Raw genomic sequence first — 25,397 nt, 5'->3', positions numbered from 1 at the left:
AGATATCTATGAAATTTTTTGCTCAAATAAATTCATTCTGTTTTCATATCGATGAAAATAAGTGTAGTTATTCATTTCAGTATAAAATTTGGCTCTGTTTTAAGGAATTACTATTTTTCCAAAAATCGGATCCAGAATATCACCTTGCCATCACCATGACAACGCACCAGTCAAAACAAACAACAATCATTCAGAAATGAAGCCCTGTAGATTCTTAAATTTGGTTTCAAGTTTCTTTATTTTAATTGAGTAGATTCTGAATGATGCAAAGTTAACTAGAGACACTGGTTTTATCAAAATCAACTCTGGGGGACAGTGCCAATCCTGGAAGGGTTTTAACAGTCACTCAGATATTGTGTTCCACTGCATTCAGATCAAACCAACAGTTCAGACTCAACTTGAGAACTATTTTGTGTTAATCTGAAATGCATTTCACGTTTATTTTGACTCAAGTTATAAATTTCTAAATTTCCAATAGATGGCGTCTGTGATATACAGTTTAATCCAATACGTATTCGTATTAATCCAATAATTTGGTGGTTCAGCAGAAATCCAATAGGTGGCGATCATGTCGTAGTAACTATTCATCAGTATATATCAGACACCCTGGTCTATCATTTGATCAGAATCACTGGGTTTGAACTTGGGACATCCTACAAATCCTCTAAACAGCATGAAACATCACAGTCATTTAGAATCAATAATTCATTCATTTGACGCACAGTCAATTTCAGGTGTAGACGTGTCGCAGGTTTCAGTTATTGAGATTCTCCTCCATTAGACTGAATATAAATCAAACAACATTCATTATAACATCATTAGAGCAATTCACAAAAATCATATCAAATATTCGATATAAATAAGAGTAACTAAACGAACCTGATCTAAACATAACCTTCTTTTGAGTAGAATAAACAAAACTCTAGCGTTACGCCTACATCTGAAATAATACAAAACACTGAATATCATTATTTCTTCATCAGATAAAAAATGAAAACAGATTCAACAAGATTCAAAATGCTTTTAGTGCCAAGAATTTTCAGTGGTACAATTTTTTTGTCATACAAGACTTAACGGTAAATTGGTTCAGACTTAGAGCAGGGAACACTATATGAATTTATTCCCACACCGTCTGAAATTACAGATTTCACAATGAAATTTGCAGCGTGTTCGTTGCTCAGCAGCAGGTGAATCACAACATTCAAACATGTTTGATATTTCCACAGTTAATTTCATTGCAGCGAAATTTTTGTTTAGTTTCAAACACAGTAAATTGAGCCGCAATCTTTGACAAGCTTTCAAATCATGACGGCATCAATGATTTGAGAACGGCGCTGAAAACCTGCTTGGATTTTGGTTAACTCGGTTTTAAAACAACACAGTTTTTAACTTCGAAACTGTTTCTACAAATCTACTGTGGGTTTTTTATTCGTCGACTAAAAGTGGTGCAACGCCGTGCATATCACAGCAGTTTGTGTCAGTTGCGATCGAAAGCAACTGTTGGCCTACCGTAGGCCGGAGTAGAACACGGGCAACTAGCCGGATACGGCTAGCGACGAGTCGGTAGGGGTCGGGTTGCCGTCGCAAGCCGGCTTATGTCGAACAGATAGAGCAGCAACTGGCGGCCTCTCGTAGGCCGTTAATCGGCGATAAACCCAGTTGTGTCGGTAGGCATCGCGTTGCTTGTCGACATAAGTCAGCCTTAATCCTGCTTTCTCAGAGAACTGCTCTTCCTTCTCTATGAGATTTTCCTATATCTGCACCCGTACCTTCGCTGCGCCCTCCTCCAATTTTCCAGGGGATCCTCGTGATTCGTGAGATTGTAGTCGGGAAAATCTCTTACCTGTTTTGGAATCCGCTCGGTCCGGCAACGGCGCTTCCCGATAAACTACCATTCAAACTGGAGCAAGCAATCGCTCTGTTACTGGCCGATTAGCGATCGCTCTCATCGCGGATTATCCCGACTCGGTCGATGTGGTTTCCGCTAGCGCTAAGACTGCCAGTCATAGCCATAGACATCTCACCGATACTAGGTCCGATACTGGGGTTCGCTACCCGGTGACTGGTCGTTTCTATACTGTGAGAATCAGCTACAACAAATATAAACATTCACTCATACTAGTACTGAACTAACTTAAATGACGTCATAGGGGGATTTATATAGCAGCCACACCAGACAACATGGCTTTATCAGTTAATCCCCCTATGACATCATCAAATTATCTTTCTCTTTATGGCTAGTCTATATAAAACGTAGAAAAGTTGGCCACCTCCAATAAATCCCCCTATGACATCATCAAATTATCCCTTCAGAATCCTAGAAAGACAGCTGATTCCGGACCCTGCGCTATATGAAAAGTATGGTTTAAGTACTTACGGGCGTAAGGCCCCGATGGGCCACTTCCTTCGTTCTCTTCGAACTCAAATCGAACTCCGCCCGGAGTCAGTCGTCGATACGCCGCAACCACCGCTGCCACACAGCGATATCGGTACCACGCCGTAAACATACGGCTAAACTAGCGACAACTGGCGCTACGATAACAGACGCAGTTACACCACCGGCTATTACCATATTCCTCTTGTGCTGTGGTAGGTGACCGTAACGTGTGTCACTGAAACACAAGATAAACACATGAGAAATAGCATTTTTCATAGTAAAATTTGCGATAAAAATCTAGCGCGTGGTGGATTTAGGTTCCAATTTCTGTTTCTGACTAGCGCCATCAAGCGAGTAATTTCAGAACTTGAATTTGTCGATATCCTGTATTTCACCCGATAAGCCTTATCATATGTCCTTGTCATTACGGTTAAATGACAGTAACCACTTGATCTGGTTTATGCGCAGTGTTTAGAACTAGGTCAATTTCAGGTGTAGACGTGTCGCAGGTTTCAGTTATTGAGATCCTCCTCCATTAGACTGAAAATAAATCAAACAACGTTCATTATAACATCATTAGAGCAATTCACAAAAATCATATCAAATATTCGACATGAATAAGAGTAACTAAACAAACCTGATCTAAACATCACCTTCTTTTGAGTAGAATAAACAAAACTCTAGCGTTACGCCTACATCTGAAATAATACAAAACACTGAAAATCATTATTTCTTCATCAGATAAAAAATGAAAACAGATTCAAAATGCATTTAGTGCCAACAATTTTCAGGCTTAGAATTTTTTTTCTCATACAAGACATAACGGTAAATTGGTTCAGACTTAGAGCAGGGAACACTAGCCTATATGAATTTATTCCCACACCGTCTGAAATTACAGATTTCACAATGAAATTTGCAGCGTGTTCGTTGCTCAGCAGCAGGTGAATCGCAACATTCAAACATGTTTGATATTTCCACAGTTAATTTTGTCGCAGCAAATATTTTTGCTAAGTCCCAAACACAGTAAATTGAGCCGCAATCTTTGACAAGCTTTCAAATCATGATGGCATCAATGATTTGAGAACGGCGCAGAAAACCTGCTTGGATTTTGGTAAACTCGGTTTTAAAACACCACTGAAACTGGTTTGTAGAGGTCTGTGATTAGGGCCTAAGATATATCTACCTGAATTGAGGGATCACTTGTTCACTTCATCGCCAAATAGTTATTCCTTGAACTTCCTGATGACTGCAGTTATTCAGTTGAGCATCACCCTGAAATAAACATAGAAACCTGTCAGAGAAAGCACTCTAAAATCCAGGGTATCAGAGGGTCAAATGCTCCATCTGTATTGATAGTAATAGTTTAGGCCTCGATCCACTCTTTATGTCATTGATACTTTTTACTGCGGTGAGGGCTAGTGGTTAGAGCGTTCAGCTCTGGGAAGCCAGGTCGTGGGTTCGATCCCCGTTGTGTCCTCGGGCAAGACACTTATCCTCATTGCCTCTCTCCACCAAGGAGTAAATGGGTACCTGGCCTGATAGAAGACTCCTGAGCGCTTGTTAGCAGCTCGGTGTTACTTCTCAAAAGGGAGAGATGACTGATACATGTTAGAGTATTAAAATTGGCCGGGGTAATAATACCGAAAAATGTAAAGCGCTCTGAGCAGCCTGGCTGGATTTAGCACTATATAAGACACATATTAATATTATTATTATTACTGAATGATGATGGTTTTACAGCACGCATCAGTGAATAGAGATTGCTGCTGCTCGTGGGGTTAAACCGGAGTGTTTTATGTCGCTCTCCATCTCGAATCACCTTCATACATCACAAGTATTCGATTCATAAGTAAATTTACTTACTGTATTTCAATGTTGAAATGGTTTGAAGACATTCTGTCGCTTCTGCGTTGAAAGAGAAGCTTCTAAATATTTCAAGTGTAAATAGCGATTTATTCGTCCGCCATGCTGGTTCTGCAGACCGCGCAGCTCGAGGTCGACTCGGACTCAGGCTTTGCGCTCCGAGCACCAACTAAAGAGTTCACGGTTCTAGCCGCGGATGGCTTTATATACCGCTCCGGATTACTAGCGGGGGTAATGAATTCCACGGAATTAGCAATACGTAACAATTCTAGTGAACTTCCGGGCTATTGTTCGAATAAAACATTCTAAAATTATTCCCAATTAATGAAAAAATCAAATAATCTTATAAGTTGAATTGGTGACTCACAACACGTATTTAACCTAATAGTTTTTTTCAGCGGGGCACGGCTGAGAGTATCGACAAGTTTTCTATTTCTTTAACAAATATCTGTGAAATTTTTTGCTAAAAATTCATTCTGTTATTATATCGATGAAAATAAGTGTAGTTATTCATTTCAGTATGAAATTTGGCTCTGTTTTCAGGAATTACTATTTTTCCAGACATCGGATCCAGAATATCACCTTGCCATCACCATGACAACGCACCAGTCAAAACTAAACAACAATCATTCAGAAATGAAGCCCTGTAGATTCTTAAATTTGGTTTCAAGTTTCTTTATTTTGGTTGAGTAGATTCTGAATGATGCAAGTTTACCAGAGACACTGGTTTTATCAAAATCATCTCTGGGGGACAGTGCCAATCCTGGAAGGGTTTTAACAGTCACTCAGATATTGTGTTCCACTGCATTCAGATCAAACCAAACAGTTCACACTCAATTTGAGAAATATTTGTGTTTATCTAAAATGCATTTCACGTTTATTTTGACTCAAGATATAAATTTCTAAATTTCCAATAGATGGCGTCTGTGATATACAGTTTAATCCAATACGAATACGTATTCGTATTAATCCAATAATTTGGTGGTTCAGCAGATATCCAATAGGTGGCGATCATGTCGTAGTAACTATTCATCAGTATATATCAGACACCCTGGTTTATCATCTGATCAGAATCACTGGGTTCGAGCTTGGGATATCCCTCCAAATCCTCTAATCAGCATTAAATATCACAGTCAATTAGATTCAACAATTCATTCATTTGACGTGCAGTCAATTTCAGGTGTAGACATGTCGCAGGTTTCAGTTATTGAGATCCTCCTCCATTAGACTGAAAATAAATCAAACAACATTCATTATAACATCATTAGAGCAATTCACAAAAATCATATCAAATATCCGATATAAATAAGAGTAACTAAACAAACCTGATCTAAACATCATCTTCTTTTGAGTAGAATAAACAAAACTCTAGCGTTACGCCTACATCTGAAATAATACAAAACACTGAAAATCATTATTTCTTCATCAGATAAAAAATGAAAACAGATTCAACAAGATTCAAAATGCTTTTAGTGCCAAGAATTTTCAGTGGTACAATTTTTTTTTCATACAAGACTTAACGGTAAATTGGTTCAGACTTAGAGCAGGGAACACTATATGAATTTATTCCCACACCGTCTGAAATTACAGATTTCACAATGAAATTTGCAGCGTGTTCGTTGCTCAGCAGCAGGTGAATCGCACCATTCAAACATGTTTGATAATTCCACAGTTAATTTTGTCGCAGCAAATATTTTTGCTAAGTCCCAAACACAGTAAATTGAGCCGCAATCTTTGACAAGCTTTCAAATCATGATGGCATCAATGATTTGAGAACGGCGCTGAAAACCTGCTTGGATTTTGGTTAACTCGGTTTTAAAACACCACTGAAACTGGTTTGTAGAGGTCTGTGATTAGGGCCTAAGATATATCTACCTGAATTGAGGGATCACTTGTTCACTTCATCGCCAAATAGTTATTCCTTGAACTTCCTGATGACTGCAGTTATTCAGTTGAGCATCACCCTGAAATAAACATAGAAATCTGTCAGAGAAAGCACTCTAAAATCCAGGGTATCAGAGGGTCAAATGCTCCATCTGTATTGATAGTAATAGTTTAGGCCTCGATCCACTCTTTATGTTATTGATACTTTTTACTGCGGTGAGGGCTAGTGGTTAGAGCGTTCAGCTCTGGGAAGCCAGGTCGTGGGTTCGATCCCCGTTGTGTCCTCGGGCAAGACACTTATCCTCATTGCCTCTCTCCACCAAGGAGTAAATGGGTACCTGGTCTGATAGAAGACTCCTGAGCGCTTGTTAGCAGCTCGGTGTTACTTCTACCCAGGGAGAGATGACTGATACATGTTAGAGTATTAAAATTGGCCGGGGTAATAATACCGAAAAATGTAAAGCGCTCTGGGCAGCTTGGCTGGATTTAGCACTATATAAGACACATATTAATATTATTATTATTACTGAATGATAATGGTTTTACAGCACGCATCAGTGAATAGAGATTGCTGCTGCTCGTGGGGTTAAACCGGAGTGTTTTATGTCGCTCTCCATCTCGAATCACCTTCATACATCACAAGTATTCGATTCATAAGTAAATTTACTTACTGTATTTCAATGTTGAAATGGTTTGAAGACATTCTGACGCATCTAAGTTGAAAGAGAAGCTTCTAAATATTTCAAGTGAAAATAGCGATTTATTCGTCCGCCATGCTAGTTCTGCAGACCGCGCAGCTCGAGGTCGACTCGGACTCAGGCCTGCGCTCCGAGCACCAACTAAAGAGTTCACGGTTCTAGCCGCAGATGGCTTTATATACCGCTCCGGATTACTAGGGGGTAATGAATTCCACGGGATTAGCAATACGTAGCAATTCTAGTGAACTTCCGAGCTATTGTTCGAATAAAACATTCTAAAATTATTCCCAATTAATGAAAAAATCAAATAATCTTATAAGTTGAATTGGTGACTCACAACATGTATTTAACCTAATAGTTTTTTTCAGCGGGGCACGGCTGAGAGTATCGACAAGTTTTGTATTTCTTTAACAAATATCTGAAATTTTTTGCTAAAAATTCATTCTGTTATTATATCGATGAAAATAAGTGAAGTTATTCATTTCAGTATGAAATTTGGCTCTGTTTTCAGGAATTACTATTTTTCCAGACATCGGATCCAGAATATCACCTTGCCATCACCATGACAACGCACCAGTCAAAACTAAACAACAATCATTCAGAAATGAAGCCCTGTAGATTCTTAAATTTGGTTTCAAGTTTATTTATTTTGGTTGAGTAGATTCTGAATGATGCAAAGTTTACTAGAGACATTGGTTTTATCAAAATCATCTCTAGGGGACAGTGCCAATCTTGGAAGGGTTTTAACAGTCACTCAGATATTGTGTTCCATTGCATTCAGATCAAAACAAACAGCTCACACTCAATTTGAGAACAATTTTTGTTTATCTAAAATGCATTTCACATCTATTTTGACTCAAGATATAAATTTTTAAATTTCCAATAGATGGCGTCTGTGATATACAGTTTAATCCAATACGATACGTATTAATCCAATAATTTGGTGGTTCAGCAGATATCAAATAGGTGGCGATCATGTTGCAGTAACTATTCATTAACTATTAACTATTGGAACATCCTAAAAATCCTCGATTCAGCATGAAATATCACAGTCATTTAGAATCAATAATTCATTCATTTGACGTGCAGTCAATTTCAGGTTAAGACGTGTCGCAGGTTTCAGTTATTGAGGTCCTCCTCCATTAGACTGAAAATAAATCAAACAACGTTCATTATAACATCATTAGAGCAATTCACAAAAATCATATCAAATATTCGATATAAATAAGAGTAACTAAACGAACCTGATCTGAACATCACCTTCTTTTGAGTAGAATAAACAAAACTCTAGCGTTAGGCCTACATCTGAAATAATACAAAACAAAGAAAATCATTATTTCTTCATCAGATAAAAAATGAAAACAGATTCAACAAGATTCAAAATGCTTTTAGTGTCAACAATTTTCAGTTACAATTTTTTTTTATTAGTTCAGACTTAGAGCAGGGAACACTATATGAATTTATTCCCACACCGTCTGAAATTACAGATTTCACAATGAAATTTGCAGCGTGTTCGTTGCTCAGCTGCAGGTGAATCGCAACATTCAAACATGTTTGATATTTCCACAGTAAATTGAGCCGCAATCTTTGACAAGCTTCCAAATCATGATAGCATCAATGATTTGAGAACGGCGCTGAAAACCTGCTTGGATTTTGGTTAACTCGGTTTTAAAACAACACATTTTTTAACTTCGAAACTGTTTCTACAAATCTACTGTGGGTTTTTTATTCGTCGACTAAAAGTGGTGCAACGCCGTGCATATCACAGCAGTTTGTGTCAGTTGCGATCGTAAGCAACTGTTGGCCTACCGTAGGCCGGAGTAGAACACAGGCAACTAGCCGGATACGGCTTGCAACGAGTCGGTAGGCGTCGGGTTGCCGTCGCTAGCCGGCTTACGTCGAACAGATAGAGCAGCAACTGGCGGCCTCTCGTAGGCCGTTAATCGGCGATAAACCCAGTTGTGTCGGTAGGCATCGCGTTGCTTGTCGACATAAGTCAGCCTTAATCCTGCTTTCTCAGAGAACTGCTCTTCCTTCTCTTTGAGATTTTCCTAAATCTGCACCCGTACCTTCGCTGCGCCCTCCTCCAATTTTTCTCAGGGGATCCTCGTGATTCGTGAGATTGTAGTCGGGAAAATCTCTTACCTGTTTTGGAATCCGCTAGGTCCGGCAACGGCGCTTCCCGATAAACTACCGTTCAAACTGGAGCCAGCAATCGCTCTGTTACTGGCCGATTCGCGATCGCTCTCATCGCGGATTATCCCGACTCGGTCGATGTGGCTTCCGCTAGCGCTTAGACTGCCGGTCATAGCCATAGACATCTCACCGATACTAGGTCCGATACTGGGGTTCGCTACCCGGTGACTGGTCATTTCTATACTGTGAGAATCAGCTACAACAAATATAAACATTCCCTCATACTAGTACTGAACTAACTTAAATGACGTCATAGGGGGATTTATATAGCAGCCACACCAAACAACATGGCTTTATCAGTTAATCCCCCAATGATATCATCAAATTATCTCTTTTTATGGCTAGTCTATACAAAACGTAGAAAAGTTCGCCACCCCCAATAAATCCCCCTATGACATCATCAAATAATCCCCTAAGATTCCTAGAAAGACAGCTGATTCCGGACCCTGCGCTATATGAAAAGTATGGTTTAAGTACTTACGGGCGTAAGGCCCCGATGGGCCACTTCCTTCGTTCTGTTCGAACTCAAATCGAACTCCGCCCGGAGTCAGTCGTCGATACGCAGCAACCACCGCTGCGACACAGCGATATCGGTACCACGCCGTAAACATACGCCAATAATATCGGTACACCGATACCAACGGCTAAACTAGCGACAACTGGCGCTACGATAACAGACGCAGTTACACCACCGGCTATTACCATATTCCTCTTGTGCTGTGGTAGGTGACCGTAACGTGTGTGTAACTGAAACACAAGATAAACACATGAGAAATAGCATTTTTCATGGTTAAATTTACTATAAAAATCTCGCGCGTGGTGGATTTAGGTTCCAATTTCCGTTTCTGACTAGCGCCATCAAGCGGTAATTCCAGAACTTGAATTTGTCGATATCCTGTATTTCACCCGATAAGCCTTACCATATGTCCTTGTCATTACGGTTAAATGACAGTAACCACTTGATCTGGTTTATGCGCAGTGTTTAGAACTAGGTCAATTTCAGGTGTAGACGTGTCGCAGGTTTCAGTTATTGAGATCCTCCTCCATTAGACTGAAAATAAATCAAACAACATTCATTATAACATCATTAGAGCAATTCACAAAAATCATATCAAATATTCGATATAAATAAGAGTAATTAAACAAACCTGATCTAAACATCACCTTCTTTTGAGTAGAATAAACAAAACTCTAGCGTTACGCCTACATCTGAAATAATACAAAACACTGAAAATCATTTTTTCCATACAAGGCTTAACGGTAAATTGGTTCAGACTTAGAGCAGGGAACACTAGCCTATATGAATTTATTCCCACACCGTCTGAAATTGCAGATTTCACAATGAAATTTGCAGCCTGTTCGTTGCTCAGCAGCAGGTGAATCGCACCATTCAAACATGTTTGATATTTCCACAGTAAATTGAGCCGCAATCTTTGACAAGCATGTTCAAATCATGATGGCATCAATGACTTGAGAACGGCGCTGAAAACCTGCTTGCATTTTGGTTAACTCGGTTTTAAAACACCACAGTTTTTAACTTCGAAACTGTTTCTACAAATCTACTGTGGGTTTTTTATTCGTCGACTAAAAGTGGTGCAACGCCGTGCATATCACAGCAGTTTGTGTCAGTTGCGATCGAAAGCAACTGTTGGCCTACCGTAGGCCGGAGTAGAACACGGGCAACTAGCCGGATACGGCTTGTGACGAGTCGGTAGGGGTCGGGTTGCCGTCGCTAGCCGGCTTACGTCGAACAGATAGAGCAGAAACTGGCGGCCTCTCGTAGGCCGTTAATCGGCGATAAACCCAGTTGTGTCGGTAGGCATCGCGTTGCTTGTCGACATAAGTCAGCCTTAATCCTGCTTTCTCAGAGAACTGCTCTTCCTTCTCTTTTAGATTTTCCTAAATCTGCACCCGTACCTTCGCTGCGCCCTCCTCCAATTTTCTCAGGGGATCCTCGAGATTCGTGAGATTGTAGTCGGGAAATTCTCTTACCTGTTTTGGAATCCGCTCGGTCCGGCAACGGCGCTTCCCGATAAACTATCGTTCAAACTGGAGCCAGCAATCGCTCTGTTACTGGCCGATTCGCGATCGCTCTCATCGCGGATAATCCCGACTCGGTCGATGTGGCTTCCGCTAGCGCTAAGACTGCCAGTCATAGCCATAGACATCTCACCGATACTAGGTCCGATACTGGGGTTCGCTACCCGGTGACTGGTCGTTTCTATACTGTGAGAATCAGCTACAACAAATATAAACATTCACTCATACTAGTACTGAACTAACTTAAATGACGTCACAGGGGGATTTATATAGCAGCCACACCAGACAACATGGCTTTATCAGTTAATCCCCCTATGACATCATCAAATTATCCCTTATGAATCCTAGAAAGACAGCTGATTCCGGACCCTGCGTTATATGAAAAGAATGGTTTAAGTACTTACGGGCGTAAGGCCCCGATGGGCCACTTCCTTCGTTCTCTTCGAACTCAAATCGAACTCCGCCCGGAGTCAGTCGTCGATACGCCGCAACCACCGCTGCGACACAGCGATATCGGTACCACGCCGTAAACATACGCCAATAATATCGGTACACCGATACCAACGGCTAAACTAGCGACAACTGGCGCTACGATAACAGACGCAGTTACACCACCGGCTATTACCATATTCCTCTTGTGCTGTGGTAGGTGACCGTAACGTGTATGTAACTGAAACACAAGATAAACACATGAGAAATAGCATTTTTCATGGTAAAAATCTAGCGTGTGGTGGATTTAGGTTCCAATTTCCGGTTCTGACTAGCGCCATCAAGCGAGTAATTTCAGAACTTGAATTTGTCGATATCCTGTATTTCACCCGATAAGCCTTATCATATGTCCTTGTCATTACTCACTTCATCGCCAAACAGATATTCCTTGAACTTCCTGATGACTGCAGTTAATTAGTAGAGCATCACCCTGAAATAAACATAGAAACCTGTCAGAGAAAGCACTCTAAAATCCAGGGTATCCGCGGGGTCAAATGCTCCATCTGTATTGATAGTAATAGTTTAGGCCTCGATCCACTCTTTATGTTATTGATACTTTTTACTGAATGATGGTTTTACAGCACGCATCAGTGAATAGAGATTGCTGCTGCTGCTCGTGGGGTTAAACCGGAGTGTTTTATGTCGCTCTCCATCTCGAATCACCTTCATACATCACAAGTATTCGATTCATAAGTAAATTTATTTACTGTATTTCAATGTTGAAATGGTTTGAAGACATTCTGTCGCTTCTGCGTTGAAAGAGAAGCTTCTAAATATTTCAAGTGTAAATTGCGATTGATTCGTCCGCCATCATTCTTAAATGGGACATACTCCACTTGGGAGGGCTAGTTCTGTAGACCGCGCAGATCGAGGTCGACTAGGACTAAGGCTTTGCGCTCCGAGCACTTACTAAAGAGTTCACGGTTCTAGCCGCGGATGGCTTTAGATACCGCTCCGGATTACTAGGGGGTAATGAATTCCACGGAATTAGCAATACGTAGCAATTCTAAAGAACTTCCGAGCTATTGTTCGAATAAAACATTCTAAAATTATTCCCAATTAATGAAACAATCAAATAATGTTATAAGTTGAATTGGTGACTCACAACACGTATTTAACCTAATAGTTTTTTCAGCGGGGCACGGCTGAGAGTATCGACAAGTTTTGTATTTCTGTAACAAATATCTGTGAAATTTTTTGCTCAAATATATTCATTCTGTTATTATATCGATGAAAATAAGTGTAGTTATTCATTTCAGTTTGAAATTCGGCTCTGTTTTGAGGAATTACTATTTTTCGAGACATCGAATCCATCACCTTGCCATCACCATGACAACGCACCAGTCAAAACAAACAACAATCATTCATAAATGAAGCCCTGTAGATTCTTAAATTTCGTTTCAAGTTTCTTTATTTTGATTGAGTAGATTCTGGATGATGCAAAGTTAACTAGACACTGGTTTTATCAAAATCATCTCTGGAAGACAGTGCCAATCCTGTAACAGTAACTCAGATATTGTGTTCCACTGCATTCAGATAAAAAAAAGCTCAGACTCAACTTGAGAACTATTTTGTGTTTATCTAAAATGAATTTCACATTTATTTGACAATCAAGATATAAATTTCTAAATTTCCAATAGATGGCGTCTGTGATATACAGTTTAATCCAATACGAATACATATTCCTATTAATCCAATAATTTGGTGGTTCAGCAGAAATCCAATAGGTGGCGATCATGTCGTAGTAACTTTTCATCAGTATATATCAGACACCCTGGTTTATCATCTGATCAGAATCACTGGGTTTGAACTCGGGACATTTCTTACAAATCCTCCAATCAGCATGAAACATCACAGTCATTTAGAATCAATAATTCATTCACTTGACGCGCAGTCAATTTCAGGTGTAGACGTGTCGCAGGTTTCAGTTATTGAGATCCTCCTCCATTAGACTGAAAATAAATCAAACAACATTCATTATAACATCATTAGAGCAATTCACAAAAATCATATCAAATATTCGATATAAATAAGAGTAACTAAACAAACCTGATCTAAACATCACCTTCTTTTGAGTAGAATAAACAAAACTCTAGCGTTACGCCTACATCTGAAATAATACAAAACACTGAAAATCATTATTTCTTCATCAGATAAAAAATGAAAACAGATTCAACAAGATTCAAAATGTTTTCAGTGCCAAGAATTTTCAGTGTTACAATCTTTTTTTCATACAAGACTTAACGGTAAATTGGTTCAGACTTAGAGCAGGGAACACTATATGAATTTATTCCCACACCGTCTGAAATTACAGATTTCACAATGAAATTTGCAGCGTGTTCGTTGCTCAGCAGCAGGTGAATCGCACCATTCAAACATGTTTGATATTTCCACAGTAAATTTCATCGCAGCAAAATTTTTGTTTAGTCCCAAACACAGTAAATTGAGCCGCAATCTTTGACAAGCTTTCAAATCATGATGGCATCAATGATTTGAGAATGGCGCTGAAAACCTGCTTGGATTTTGGTTAACTCGGTTTTAAAACACCACTGAACTATTTAGTTTCTAGAGGTCTGTGACAAGGGCCTAAAGCTAGGGAAACACAAGCGTATTTTTTCGCCCGATCGCGACGATTAAATTCGCCGACGAAATTATACGCCCGATACGAGCGGGCACACAAAGCGATCAAACCGAAATTCGGTCAGCGACTGGCACTAAGAGGGAGAGAGTTAACGAATCACATGATATCAACAATGCATCCTATTGGCTGATAAAAATGGATCGCTCGGCGAAATTCGCTGAGTGCGGGCAGACGAGCGAATTTGCGGGCGATCCGATCGCCGGCGTAAATAATCGGCCGAAAATATCAAACATGTTTGATACGGGCGATTCGCCGGGCGATCGAGTCGGCCGACGAAATCGTCATCGCCATGAGTGGCCACACGAGCGAATTTTTCGGGTGATTTATAAATTCGCTGCGATCGGGCGAAAAAATACGCTCGTGTGCCCCTACCTTAAGATATATCTACCTGAATTGAGGGATCACTTGTTCACTTCATCGCCAAACAGTTATTCTGGCTTGAACTTCCTGCATGACTGCAGTTATTCAGTTGAGCATCACCCTGAAATAAACCTAGAAACCTGTCAGAGAAATCACTCTAAAATCCAGGGTATCCGCGGGGTCAAATGCTACATCTGTATTGATAGTAATCACAGGGACTTGACACAAAACGATTTCAACCCCAGTATCCTAGGTACTATATATAAAAAGACTGAGGATACTGGGGTCAAAATCCTTTTGTGTCAAGTCCCTGCTCAAATGCTCCATCTGCATTGATAATAATAGTTTATATTAGGCCTCGATCCACACTTGATATTATTCATACATTTTACTAATTGTATCTTGAATGTCGGCCGACAGTTTTACACGCATCAGCTTGACATGGCGGTTAAACCCGAGTGTCTTATGTCCAACACACAGGAGCTTATCACAATTTGATGAAGGATGGACCACACCAGTATCCTTATATAGATAGGGATACTGGCAACTGGTGTCATCCAATCCATCCTCCCTCCGTCAAATTGTGACAAGCACTTGTGGTCAGACACCTTTCCTTCTCGAATCACCTTCAACCGTACAAAAAAAGTATTCGATTCATAAGTAAATTTACCTACTGTATTTCAATGTTGAAATGGTTTGAAGACATTCTGTCGCTTCTTCGTTGAAAGAGAAGCTTCTAAATATTTGAAGTGAAAATTGCAATTGATTCGTCCGCCATCATTCTTAAATGGGACATACTCCACTTGGGAGGGCTAGTTCTGCAGTCCGCGCAGATCGAGGTCGACTAGGACTCAGGGGTATTAGCGCTCCGGGCACCAACTAAAGAGTTCACGATAGTGCCCGCGGTAGACTTTAAATGCCGCTCCGAATTGATAGTTGCGGGAAATAAAACCACGAAATTAGGAATTTGTTGCGATTTCCGTGCAATAGTTCACTGAAGAATTATGTGAAAAATATTCCCAATAAATTACCGGTATTTCAAACAAAGAAACTTAAAAACTTTAATCGGTGACTCACAATAGGTATTTCACCTAGTTTATCAGCGGGGCGCGGCCGACAATATCGACTTAAGAATGAGATAAAATTTCGTTTTCAAAAAAGACCAATAGAAAATTCCATCAACTACAGCAATAAAAAGCCAACACTGTTTTTTAAGTAATGCATTTATGGTCTAAAAAGCTAAATGAATCAGTGATATTTTGATATGCGTTTGATACGTATTGGATAATCGGGTCAAATTTCCTACTTAAATCGGTGCAACAAACTGGTTTCAATCTGAACGGGATAAATACGTCCAGACACAAACAGCGTCCGATTGACTGGGTGTAAAGCGGGACTCGACCCTTCCCGGTTGGAGTAAACGTCTAACAGGTGGTGCTCCGGGAGATTTTGTGAAACAGCTGATGACACCCATGCATTTTCATGATCTTTAGACGAGTTTGATCGCCGTTATACCGTCGTGGAATGGCACCTATTGTGAAAACTGATTATGAGCGAAGACCAAGTGATGCAATGACATTCAGTTGAAGTCAAACGACGAGAAGGGCTCCGAGACTGATTTGGACTTTACGAGAGGAATAAACTATTTTTTAGAAGGTATCAAGATGGATCTGGCACAGAGCCAAAGCCGGCAAACTGACTACTGAATTTTATTTCTGTGTTGTTGATAATCTCGCGAGACTAGCGCTAATATATGCTGTGTAAATCCAGGAAGAAAGACACTCTTAATATTTGGATGGATATATGAAAGCTGTGGGTACTGGAGTGTGTAATGGGTAGTGTAGTGTCATCTGTGTGCATTTGTGGCCAGCACACAGATCACATTGTTCATTGGGGTTTGGTCCAGGACTCGCGAGATTTTCAACAACACGGAAGTAACGTGTAATAAATGATGACTTGAATTGCATGACTACCTACCACCCCTTATTGTTGTTGGAAAACTAAACGTTCGGCACTGACTAAAAATTAGTAATAACATTTTAGAAATGGCCAGAATTTTAACTTAGGTTCTATCTCATTTTTATTTTACAATTGCGATTGGTATAATTTTTTTTAAATGGCCGTTAAGGCTTCATGTTTCGTCTGCAATTCACTGCAAATAGTTACGCAACTACGCACATTTCAGTGTTATTGGCAGCTGTACACTCAATCGGCACCGTTCGTGACTAGCTTCACTGCGGAATTATCATTAATTAACATCGCCATATCACATCATCAACTTATATTGTGCCTTAAAACCCTAACAGCCGAAATAATTGAAATGCACACATGATTTCTATCATTGAAAATTGAGAGAGTGGCCATGTTTGTGTTCTGCTGCTTCGCGTAAATCCCGCGCGGTGGCGCAACCGCGCGGAGTGGGGCCGATACGTCTAGTTTCGTTGTCGCGAGATTAGCAACAATCCGGAAATACCGGTAGTGCAACCTGATTTAGAAGGCCCGGCCCGGGGGCACAAGCTGTATTGATATTAATGAAAACAGGATACTTGACTGTTTTTAGAGTAAAAATACAGATATCTTCACTTAATCTATTCCTAGATTGATTCTGAAGAAGAGGAGAACACAAATAACAGTTTTCATCATCAACATCATCATCCTCGTGCGGTCTGAAGTATCTAGAGGTCACCCAGACTCAACACCCTTTCATATCATTCGAGGTCAAGTTCTATATTTTTGTAAAAAATTTGTACGAAATATTTTGCTCAAATAAACTCATTTTGTAATCAAATCAACGAAAATTTGGCTCTGTTTTGAGGAATGACTATTTTTCCAGAAATCGGATCCAGAATTTCACTTTGCCATCACCATGACAACGCAAGAGTCAAAACAAACAACAATCATTCACAAATGAAGCCCAGTAGATTCTAAAATTTGGTTTCAAGTTTCTTTATTTTGGTTGAGTAGATTCTGGATGATGCAAAGTTAACTAGAGACACTGGTTTTATCAAAATCATCTCTGGAAGACAGTGCCAATCCTGGAAGGGTTTTAACAGTCACTCAGATATTGTGTTCCACTGCATTCAGATCAAAACAAACAGTTCACACTCAATTTGAGAACAATTTTGTGTTTATCTAAAATAAATTCCACGTTTATTTTGACACTCAAGATATAAATTTCTAAATTTCCAATAGATGGCAGTTGTGATTCCAATAATTAGGTGGTTCAGCAGATATCCAATAGGTGGCGTTCATGTAGTAACAATTCATCAGCATATATCAGACACCCTGGTTTATCATCTGATCAGAATCACTGGGATCAAATTTTGGACATCCCTACAAATCCTCCAATCAGCATGAAACATCACAGTCATTTAGAATCAATAATTCATTCATTTGACTCGCACTCAATTTTAGGTGTAGACGTGTCGCAGGTTTCAGTTATTGAGATTCTCCTCCATTAGACTGAATATAAATCAAACAACATTCATTATAACATCATTAGAGCAATTCACAAAAATCATATCAAATATTCGATATAAATAAGAGTAACTAAACAAACCTGATCTAAACATCATCTTCTTTTGAGTAGAATAAACAAAACTCTAGCGTTACGCCTACATCTGAAATAATACAAAACACTGAAAATCATTATTTCTTCATCAGATAAAAAATGAAAACAGATTCAACTAGATTCAAAATGCTTTTAGTGCCAAGAATTTGTTACAATTTTTTTTTCATACAAGACTTAACGGTAAATTGGTTCAGACTTAGAGCAGGGAACACTATATGAATTTATGCCCACACCGTCTGAAATTACAGATTTCACATTGAAATTTTCAGCGTGTTCGTTGCTCAGCAGCAGGTGAATCGCACCATTCAAACATGTTTGATATTTCCAAAGTAAATTTTTTCGTAGCAAATATTTTTGCAAAGTTCCAAACACGGTAAATTGAGCCGAAATCTTTGAAATATGTTGGCATCAATGATTTGAGAACGGCGCTGAAAACCTACTTGGACTTTGGTTAACTCGGTTTTAAAACACCACTGAAACTGGTTTCTAGAGTGTGATTAGGGCCTAAGATATATCTACCTGAATTGAGGGATTCTGTTCGCTTCATCGCCAAACAGTCATTACGGCTGGAACTTCCTGATGACTGCAGTTATTTAGTAGAGCATCACCCTGAAATAAACATAGAAACCTGTCAGAGAAAGCACTCTAAAATCCAGGGTATCCACCGCGGGGTCAAATTCTTTATCTGTCTTGATAGTAATGGTTTATACTAGGCCTAGATCCACTCTTTATGTTATTGATACTTTTTACTGAATGATGGTTTTACAGCACGCATCAGTGAATAGCCTCGTGGGGTTAAACCGGAGTGTTTTATGTCGCTCTCCATCTCGAATCACCTTCATACATCACAAGTATTCGATTCATAAGTAAATTTACTTACTGTATTTCAATGTTGAAATGGTTTGAAGACATTCTGTCGCTTCTGCGTTGAAAGAGAAGCTTCTAAATATTTCTAGTGAGCATTGATTCGTCCGCCATCATTCTTAAATGGGACATACTCCACTTGGGAGGGCTAGTTCTGTAGTCCGCGCAGATCGAGGTCGACTAGGACTTAGCGCTCCGGGCACCAACTAAAGAGCTCACGGTAGTGCCCGCGGTAGACTTTACATGCCGCTCCGAATTGATAGTTGCAGGAAATAATACCACGAAATTAGGAATTTGTTGCAATTTCCGTGCAATAGTTCACAGAAAAATTATGTGAAAAATATTCCCAATAAAATACCGGTATTTCAAACAAAGAAACTTAATAACTTAAATCGGAGAGGTATTTCACCTAGTTTATCAGCGGGGCGCGGCCGACATCGACAAGTTCTATATTTCTGTGATGAATATCTATGAAGTATTTTGCTCAAATAAACTCATTTCATTATCATATCGATGAAAATAAGTGTAGTTATTCATTTCAGGATGAAATTTGGCTCTGTTTTGAGGAATTACTATTTTTCTAGACATCGGATCCAGAATATCACCTTGCCATCACCATGACAACGCACCAGTCAAAACAAACAACAATCATTCAGAAATGAAGCCCTGTAGATTCTAAAATTTGGTTTCAAGTTTCTTTATTTTGGTTGAGTAGATTCTGAATGATGCAAAGTTTACTAGAGACATTGGTTTTATCAAAATCCTCTCTGGAATAAATATAGATAAATTTTGCTGTAAGTCGTGTGTGCGTTATTCAATCATTTTTCGAGAAACAACCTAGAATAGTCCTGGGTTCGAACTCGGGACACCCCTGTACATCCTCTAATCAGCATCAGGACAACTTGGACCACCACTGTGTTCGAGCCCGGGACACCCCTGTACATCCTATATTCAGCATGGGGACCTCTCTGAATCAGTATCAGTAATTATTTTTAAGATATCAACATTTTACCGTACGGTGCTGCCTCTATGCCCATCGGTAGCGGGATATACTAACGTTAGTCAACTCTGGCAAGCAAGGGTAACTGGGTATAACTGGATAGCACGACGATTGCGGAGTTGACTTCAGTTAGTGTATGGAAATCCCGCTAACGATGAGCATAGCGGCAGCACTGTACGGTCGGGACATCCTCTATCCAGCATCAGGGCAACTTGGACCACTACTGGGTTCGAACCCGTGACACCCCTGTACATCCTCTATTCAGTATCAAGACCACTCTGAACCAGTATCAGTAATTACTTGGTTCGAACGCGGGACACCCCGTACCCATTATGATGCGATTAGACACGTGATCGATGGTCGTCCTCATTTAGAAGATGAATTTAATTGTGAAACATGGTCATATCCAGGAATAGTTAAGCCCAGCCATCAATGTCTCGACTAAAACCGTGTCTATAACGATATTTGTACTGTTAATCGTCGTATTAACGGATACATCTTCTTTACGATAACCTACAACGATACGATTTCAAACTGTGTTCTACCCGTACTCGTAGTAGGCCTAACTACCAATTTCACGTTGTTTGGAGCCAATTTAGGACAGTGTAACTTCAACCTAGAGCGATTTCACCCACCCCGAGTGCTACTTGATAAAAGTTCCTGTGTATCAAGTTTAATCGTAATCGGTCCATTGGGTCAAGAGATATAGACATTTATCCAAAGCGACACCTATGGAAAAGAGTGGAAATTGTTGCATACCAACCGTAAAGTAGATATTGTGGTTTTTATATATATATTGAATAATGTCACCAACTCTTTTATTCATTTAGAAATAAACTACTGTATTGAGCGAAGTATCTTTTAAATAAAGTGGCCTCCACTAGATAAAGCAAATATATGTGTTCAAAATATATAAGTTAGTATAGAATCTATTGACCAAAAAACAACCCGAGTCAAACAGATGATCATCGTACTACAAATACCTCGCTGAGCCAAAAAATAGCCCCAACCTGAGGCACTAACCCTAACCCTAGATCGACCGTAACCCTAACCCTAGCAGGACTCGAACCCGCGAACTCCAGCATGCCAACCGAGCACGCTAACCACTAGACCGCTGATTTCTGGTGGCTGACAATGTTTGTGAATACGTGTGGTCAGTGTGGTACAAGGCCAACACTAGGGTTTCTGCGTTTATCAAACAGGCCAACACTCGCGTCAGTGTTTGTTTCTTGGTAATTGCCTTTTTAGTGCCCTGGGGCCAGTTCCATGGGTGATGGCTTAGGAGGTGAATCTAAGCTTTTCTCATATCGGTATTTGTACATAACTCAATCGTGAACGTCTTTCTGTATTCCAAGACTGATTCTATTGGCTGATACAGTCAAAGTAAATCGTTTAATCCGCATCGGCTTAATCCGAATTTTGGTCTAATCCGGATAATATTTACAGTCAATTTAATCATTAATATACACGAAAATGACTTTTAATCCGGATTTGCCGTAAAACGGATGAATTTTGTTGGTCCCAATGATCGGAATTAGGGAGAATATATCATACCATTTATCTCCTTATATAAAGCTCTAATGTTGGTAGAGTTATTAATTTCTAACAAACTAGTGTTGAGTGATGAATGAAATTTGACTTAAGAAAATTCTGTATTCCTCACATGCCACAGTAAAATAGCAAGACTGCATCAGATAACAACCGTTCAGTGCTGCCCCTATGAATAACGATAGCGGAATTTCTGTGAACTAAAGTAGTAATCCACGGGCCTTTGATCCAAGAGCGTGGTTTTCATTAGAATAAATTCTTTGAATATTGCGTAGAATATAAAAATCCAATATAATCGAAAAGAAGCCGAGACCTGCAATCGACTGGTTGCCATTTCTACTTGCGAATGCAGGTGGCGGTGACCAGTCTAGCGGCGGGAATCCCAATCTGAGGTACGCTATGACGCAATATCAAAATGGCGTGCTTTACCATAACACGAAATTTAGCAAAATCCTCACCTAAATATTGCCACCCTCCTTCCCGACCCCTGAAATCAGTATTTCAATATTTGGTAAGTGTTTGTAACATTGGTTTAAATGGCGAAAAATATTCCATCTCAGATATTGTGGTAAATCAAATTATTTCAGAGGTACATCCTACAAACGGTGCACTTGGACTGGAGGCGCTCAGTCAAGCATAACGTCATTCCATCCTGATATATCTAGACCACGATGGGCTTCACCTCGCTGTTTTGTGATGAATTTGTTCTAAAATGATCATATCGACTGATTTAATCAAACAGTGAAAACAGTGTAAGTTTATTTCATCTGTCGCTAAACCGATATTAATCACCACAGCAGTCCAAACGTGTCGGACACCAACATCCTCCCATGGGAGGGATTCCAACCTGATGACATCGCTCGCTACACTCAGCCACGGTACGAACCCCTGCCACACTAGACCGGGTGGTACATGTGCAGCTTTGCCGCATGAAATCTTGCAGCACCAATCAGATTGCTCGTTAATCGCTGAGGTAAATTTCACGGAAGAACTATAAATGGGAAAACCCGGGCTAAAATAAAACTGAATTTCTGATTGGCTATTAATGACATCATCTAAGCTGCGCGTGTAGCTGCTGCGCACTCGGTCTAGTGTGGCAGGGTTTCCAATCGTGGCAATCTGGATGCCATCAGGTTTGAGTCCATGCCGCGGGAGGATGGATGCCTCTACTTGCCTCCATTCGTCTGTGAAATTGATGATGATGATGATTCATTACCTTTTTGTTTATATTTCATGTTGAACTCTAGATGCAAAACCTAAACTGTGGATAGAAAAACCCCGTGAATAAATGAACTGCAGATTGGAGCGAACAATCTAATTTGTAAGTTTGAATTTTAGATTTGATATTTCTGCAGTTATTTCTAAGGAAAGAAAACAATCTTAGATTTGTCTATTATAGGTATCACTTCAACATGTTCAACGGGAATTTTGATTCAGCACAGGAAAACAAGAATCACTCTAAGATTCAGCACAGGACAACAAGGAATCAGTGTTTCACAATCACACTTTTTTGATTTAGCGCCGGACATCGGGAATCACTCTTGGATTCAGCATGACATCAGGAATCACTATAGCCTATGTGGAAATTCAAGATAAGTTACATTAATCTTTATTTATCAGTTGTTGAATTGATTTTAAGGGACCAATTTTATATTGTTTGTTATAAACCATGTTTTGAAATGAAATCTCAGAAACCTGTCACAGTTATTCAATCATTTCAAATTTCTTTTGGTGAATATTTGGCTATAATCAGTTCATGATTGGGATTGTTATTTCAGTAAGCGGGTTTACAGGTTTTCTAAATTGTGGTCAACTCAAATGTTATTTTTAATCAATATGAAACTGGTTCCTGATGTCAATAATACAACTGTTATCGATCATGTTTCTTCGTGATAATCAGATCATGTGTATCTTGAGAGTTAGAATTTCTATAGATTAAACTGCTGTACTTATTTCATACTGATTGTACAGTTACAGATACATGTAACATTGTGTACAGATACAGAGTACAGATCACTGCATTACTTCATCCTGTGATTGAACAGTGATTTAATGTTCTCTCATCTTCATTAGATTCCCATCCGTCTAACTAAAACATCAGAACATTCAACTCACCTAACCACGGGGTTTGGGGAGGGTGGGTAGGTTTGGGGGAGGTATGGGGTGAGGGAGGGCGGGAGGGATGTAGGGGTGGTGGTAGGACTTTGGAGGGAGGGATATAGGGTGGGGTTTTAGGTACAGGTACAGGTGGTTTAGTCGTAGTTTTAGTCTTGAAGTTCAGGATATTTCAGAAAATGTGTCCCATCTTTTTATTATTCTAAGAAAGGATTAATCATTATGAAACACGTCATGTGGCCGCAACATGTCATGTTACAGTAAGCTGTATAACCATCGGCCAATTGGACTCGTTCTATTTTACTGGTTGTTATTTATATGAGACCCGGGTTTGATCCCCGGTGAGTGCGCACGTAATTTCACCCTCACTTCTCTCAATCGTTATGAGATAATTGCCCCCAGATTTCTGAATTGGGACATTTCAATTTTTAGGGCCATTATTTAATGTGGTCAGGAATGAGAGATATTTTTTGAATGATCACAAACTGCTCCTTGGCTCCGGTCAAAACATTGTTTCATTAATAATTCAATGAAACAACAATCATACGTAATAATTACTGTTGATATCTGGCCGTTTACTGATATGTTTCCAGCTGAAAAATGTATTTTCTTCTGTGCTATTTTAAAAACGGCTGTAAATACTGAGAACTGTATAGGACGACTTACAAAATTTTTGACGAGAGTCGAGATGCAGTTCACATTCATCGCTGTTTCCTCTTTTTTCTGCAGATTCTTAGACAGAGACCTACTCTTCATTTTTGGAAGAAGAGTATAGAACTTATTAGAATAAGTGATATGTTTTGTTATCACTTTTATGGACACACTTCTTCATTTGCCTTCATGGCACAGTATATCACTATTCATAGATATCCTTAATAATTACTTATCCTTTTCAAAAAGATGGGACACATTTTCTGAAATAAGCTGTACAATTTCTAGGTGGGACAAAGATTGACACGGAGAGACTATTGTTCTATTATTATATTCATTTTAGAATAGGATAATATTCTATTTCTACCTGTGACTTATAATTCTATTCTAGACAGAATTTAAGGGGCTGCGAACTAATTATACTTCTATCAGGAAATATTTTACTGAATTTAAAAGCTGTAAATGATATTCAACCAGATGTAGTTTTTACAGTTAGGCTACGGCAATCTTCCTACTACAATGAGACTCTGATAAAGCGTGGGGGAGGTGTATCTAGTGTATTTTGCCATTTTTCACGATCATATCAGTTTATGAAAGTTATTTCATCCTCCGCTGTTATTTAAAATATTATCAGTGCTCGATCAATTTGTCAGTTTATAGCTTTTAGACTTCGATCAATGCATCATTTTCCGGTAGACTCAAATTAGTCAGAATTATTTCGGACTTTATCAATTAGTCCAAGATTTTGAGCCCATTCAGTGTGAACATAATTCTTCACTTTATTCTAGTGATGAGTGTTTAGTCCAATTCCCTATTCAACATATGCAATGCTCAATTCCTCATGTTATTTGCTAATCAAACCAGAGCCATAAAACTGACTTACCTTTAACGAGGGTCATGAGCTATATTTACCCTCCGTGGTCACCAAATCAGAACCATAGACCAAACTTTGACTCTTTGGTCATCAAAACAGGGCTATGAACCAAACTTTGACTATTTGGTCACTAAACCTGAGCCATGAACCAAACTTTGACTCTTTGGTCACTAAACCTGAGCCATGAACCAAACTTTGACTCTTTGGTCACCAAACCTGGGCTATG

General features: G+C 39.5%; 1 protein-coding gene across 10 annotated transcripts; it reads right to left on the bottom strand.

Moving 5' to 3' along the window:
• Positions 1–267: 267 nt before the first annotated feature.
• On the bottom strand, positions 268–19,113 carry LOC141912267 (E3 ubiquitin-protein ligase RNF19A-like). Of its 10 annotated transcripts, none has more exons than XM_074803495.1 (11): positions 19,000–19,113; positions 18,639–18,728; positions 18,108–18,168; positions 9,939–10,069; positions 9,500–9,765; positions 8,968–9,214; positions 8,067–8,127; positions 2,378–2,917; positions 1,844–2,090; positions 880–940; positions 268–782 (listed from the first exon to the last, which is right to left on the bottom strand). In XM_074803495.1, exons 5-7 carry the CDS (start codon positions 9,627–9,629, stop codon positions 8,079–8,081), a joined length of 426 nt encoding a protein of 141 aa, XP_074659596.1. In that variant the 5' UTR covers positions 9,630–9,765; positions 9,939–10,069; positions 18,108–18,168; positions 18,639–18,728; positions 19,000–19,113; the 3' UTR covers positions 268–782; positions 880–940; positions 1,844–2,090; positions 2,378–2,917; positions 8,067–8,078. The 10 variants fall into 10 exon arrangements, with proteins under 10 accessions (XP_074659596.1, XP_074659595.1, XP_074659594.1 ...); XM_074803494.1 differs by lacking the exon at positions 8,067–8,127 and adding an exon at positions 5,566–5,626; XM_074803493.1 differs by lacking the exon at positions 8,067–8,127 and adding an exon at positions 3,015–3,075 and having other exon boundaries at positions 269–782.
• Between the last annotated feature and the right edge of the window lie 6,284 nt (positions 19,114–25,397).

The sequence above is a fragment of the Tubulanus polymorphus genome, chromosome 10, assembly GCF_964204645.1.
Source record: "Tubulanus polymorphus chromosome 10, tnTubPoly1.2, whole genome shotgun sequence".
In the NCBI taxonomy this organism is placed as follows: domain Eukaryota; kingdom Metazoa; phylum Nemertea; class Palaeonemertea; order Tubulaniformes; family Tubulanidae; genus Tubulanus; species Tubulanus polymorphus.
The sequence above is the reverse complement of the archived record's forward strand: the minus strand, read 5'-3'. Positions and strand labels throughout refer to the sequence as shown.

What these genes read in the sequence shown, in the direction of transcription:
- LOC141912267 (XM_074803495.1), bottom strand. Translation starts at nt 9,629, where the DNA reads ATGTTTACGGCGTGGTACCGATATCGCTGTGTCGCAGCGGTGGTTGCT. An exon ending in CCCATCGGGGCCTTACGCCC is followed by an intron (nt 9,215 to 9,499) that starts GTAAGTACTTAA and finishes TATTTGTTGTAG; the next exon opens with CTGATTCTCACAGTATAGAA. An exon ending in CCTAGCGGATTCCAAAACAG is followed by an intron (nt 8,128 to 8,967) that starts GTAAGAGATTTT and finishes GTATTATTTCAG; the next exon opens with ATGTAGGCCTAACGCTAGAG.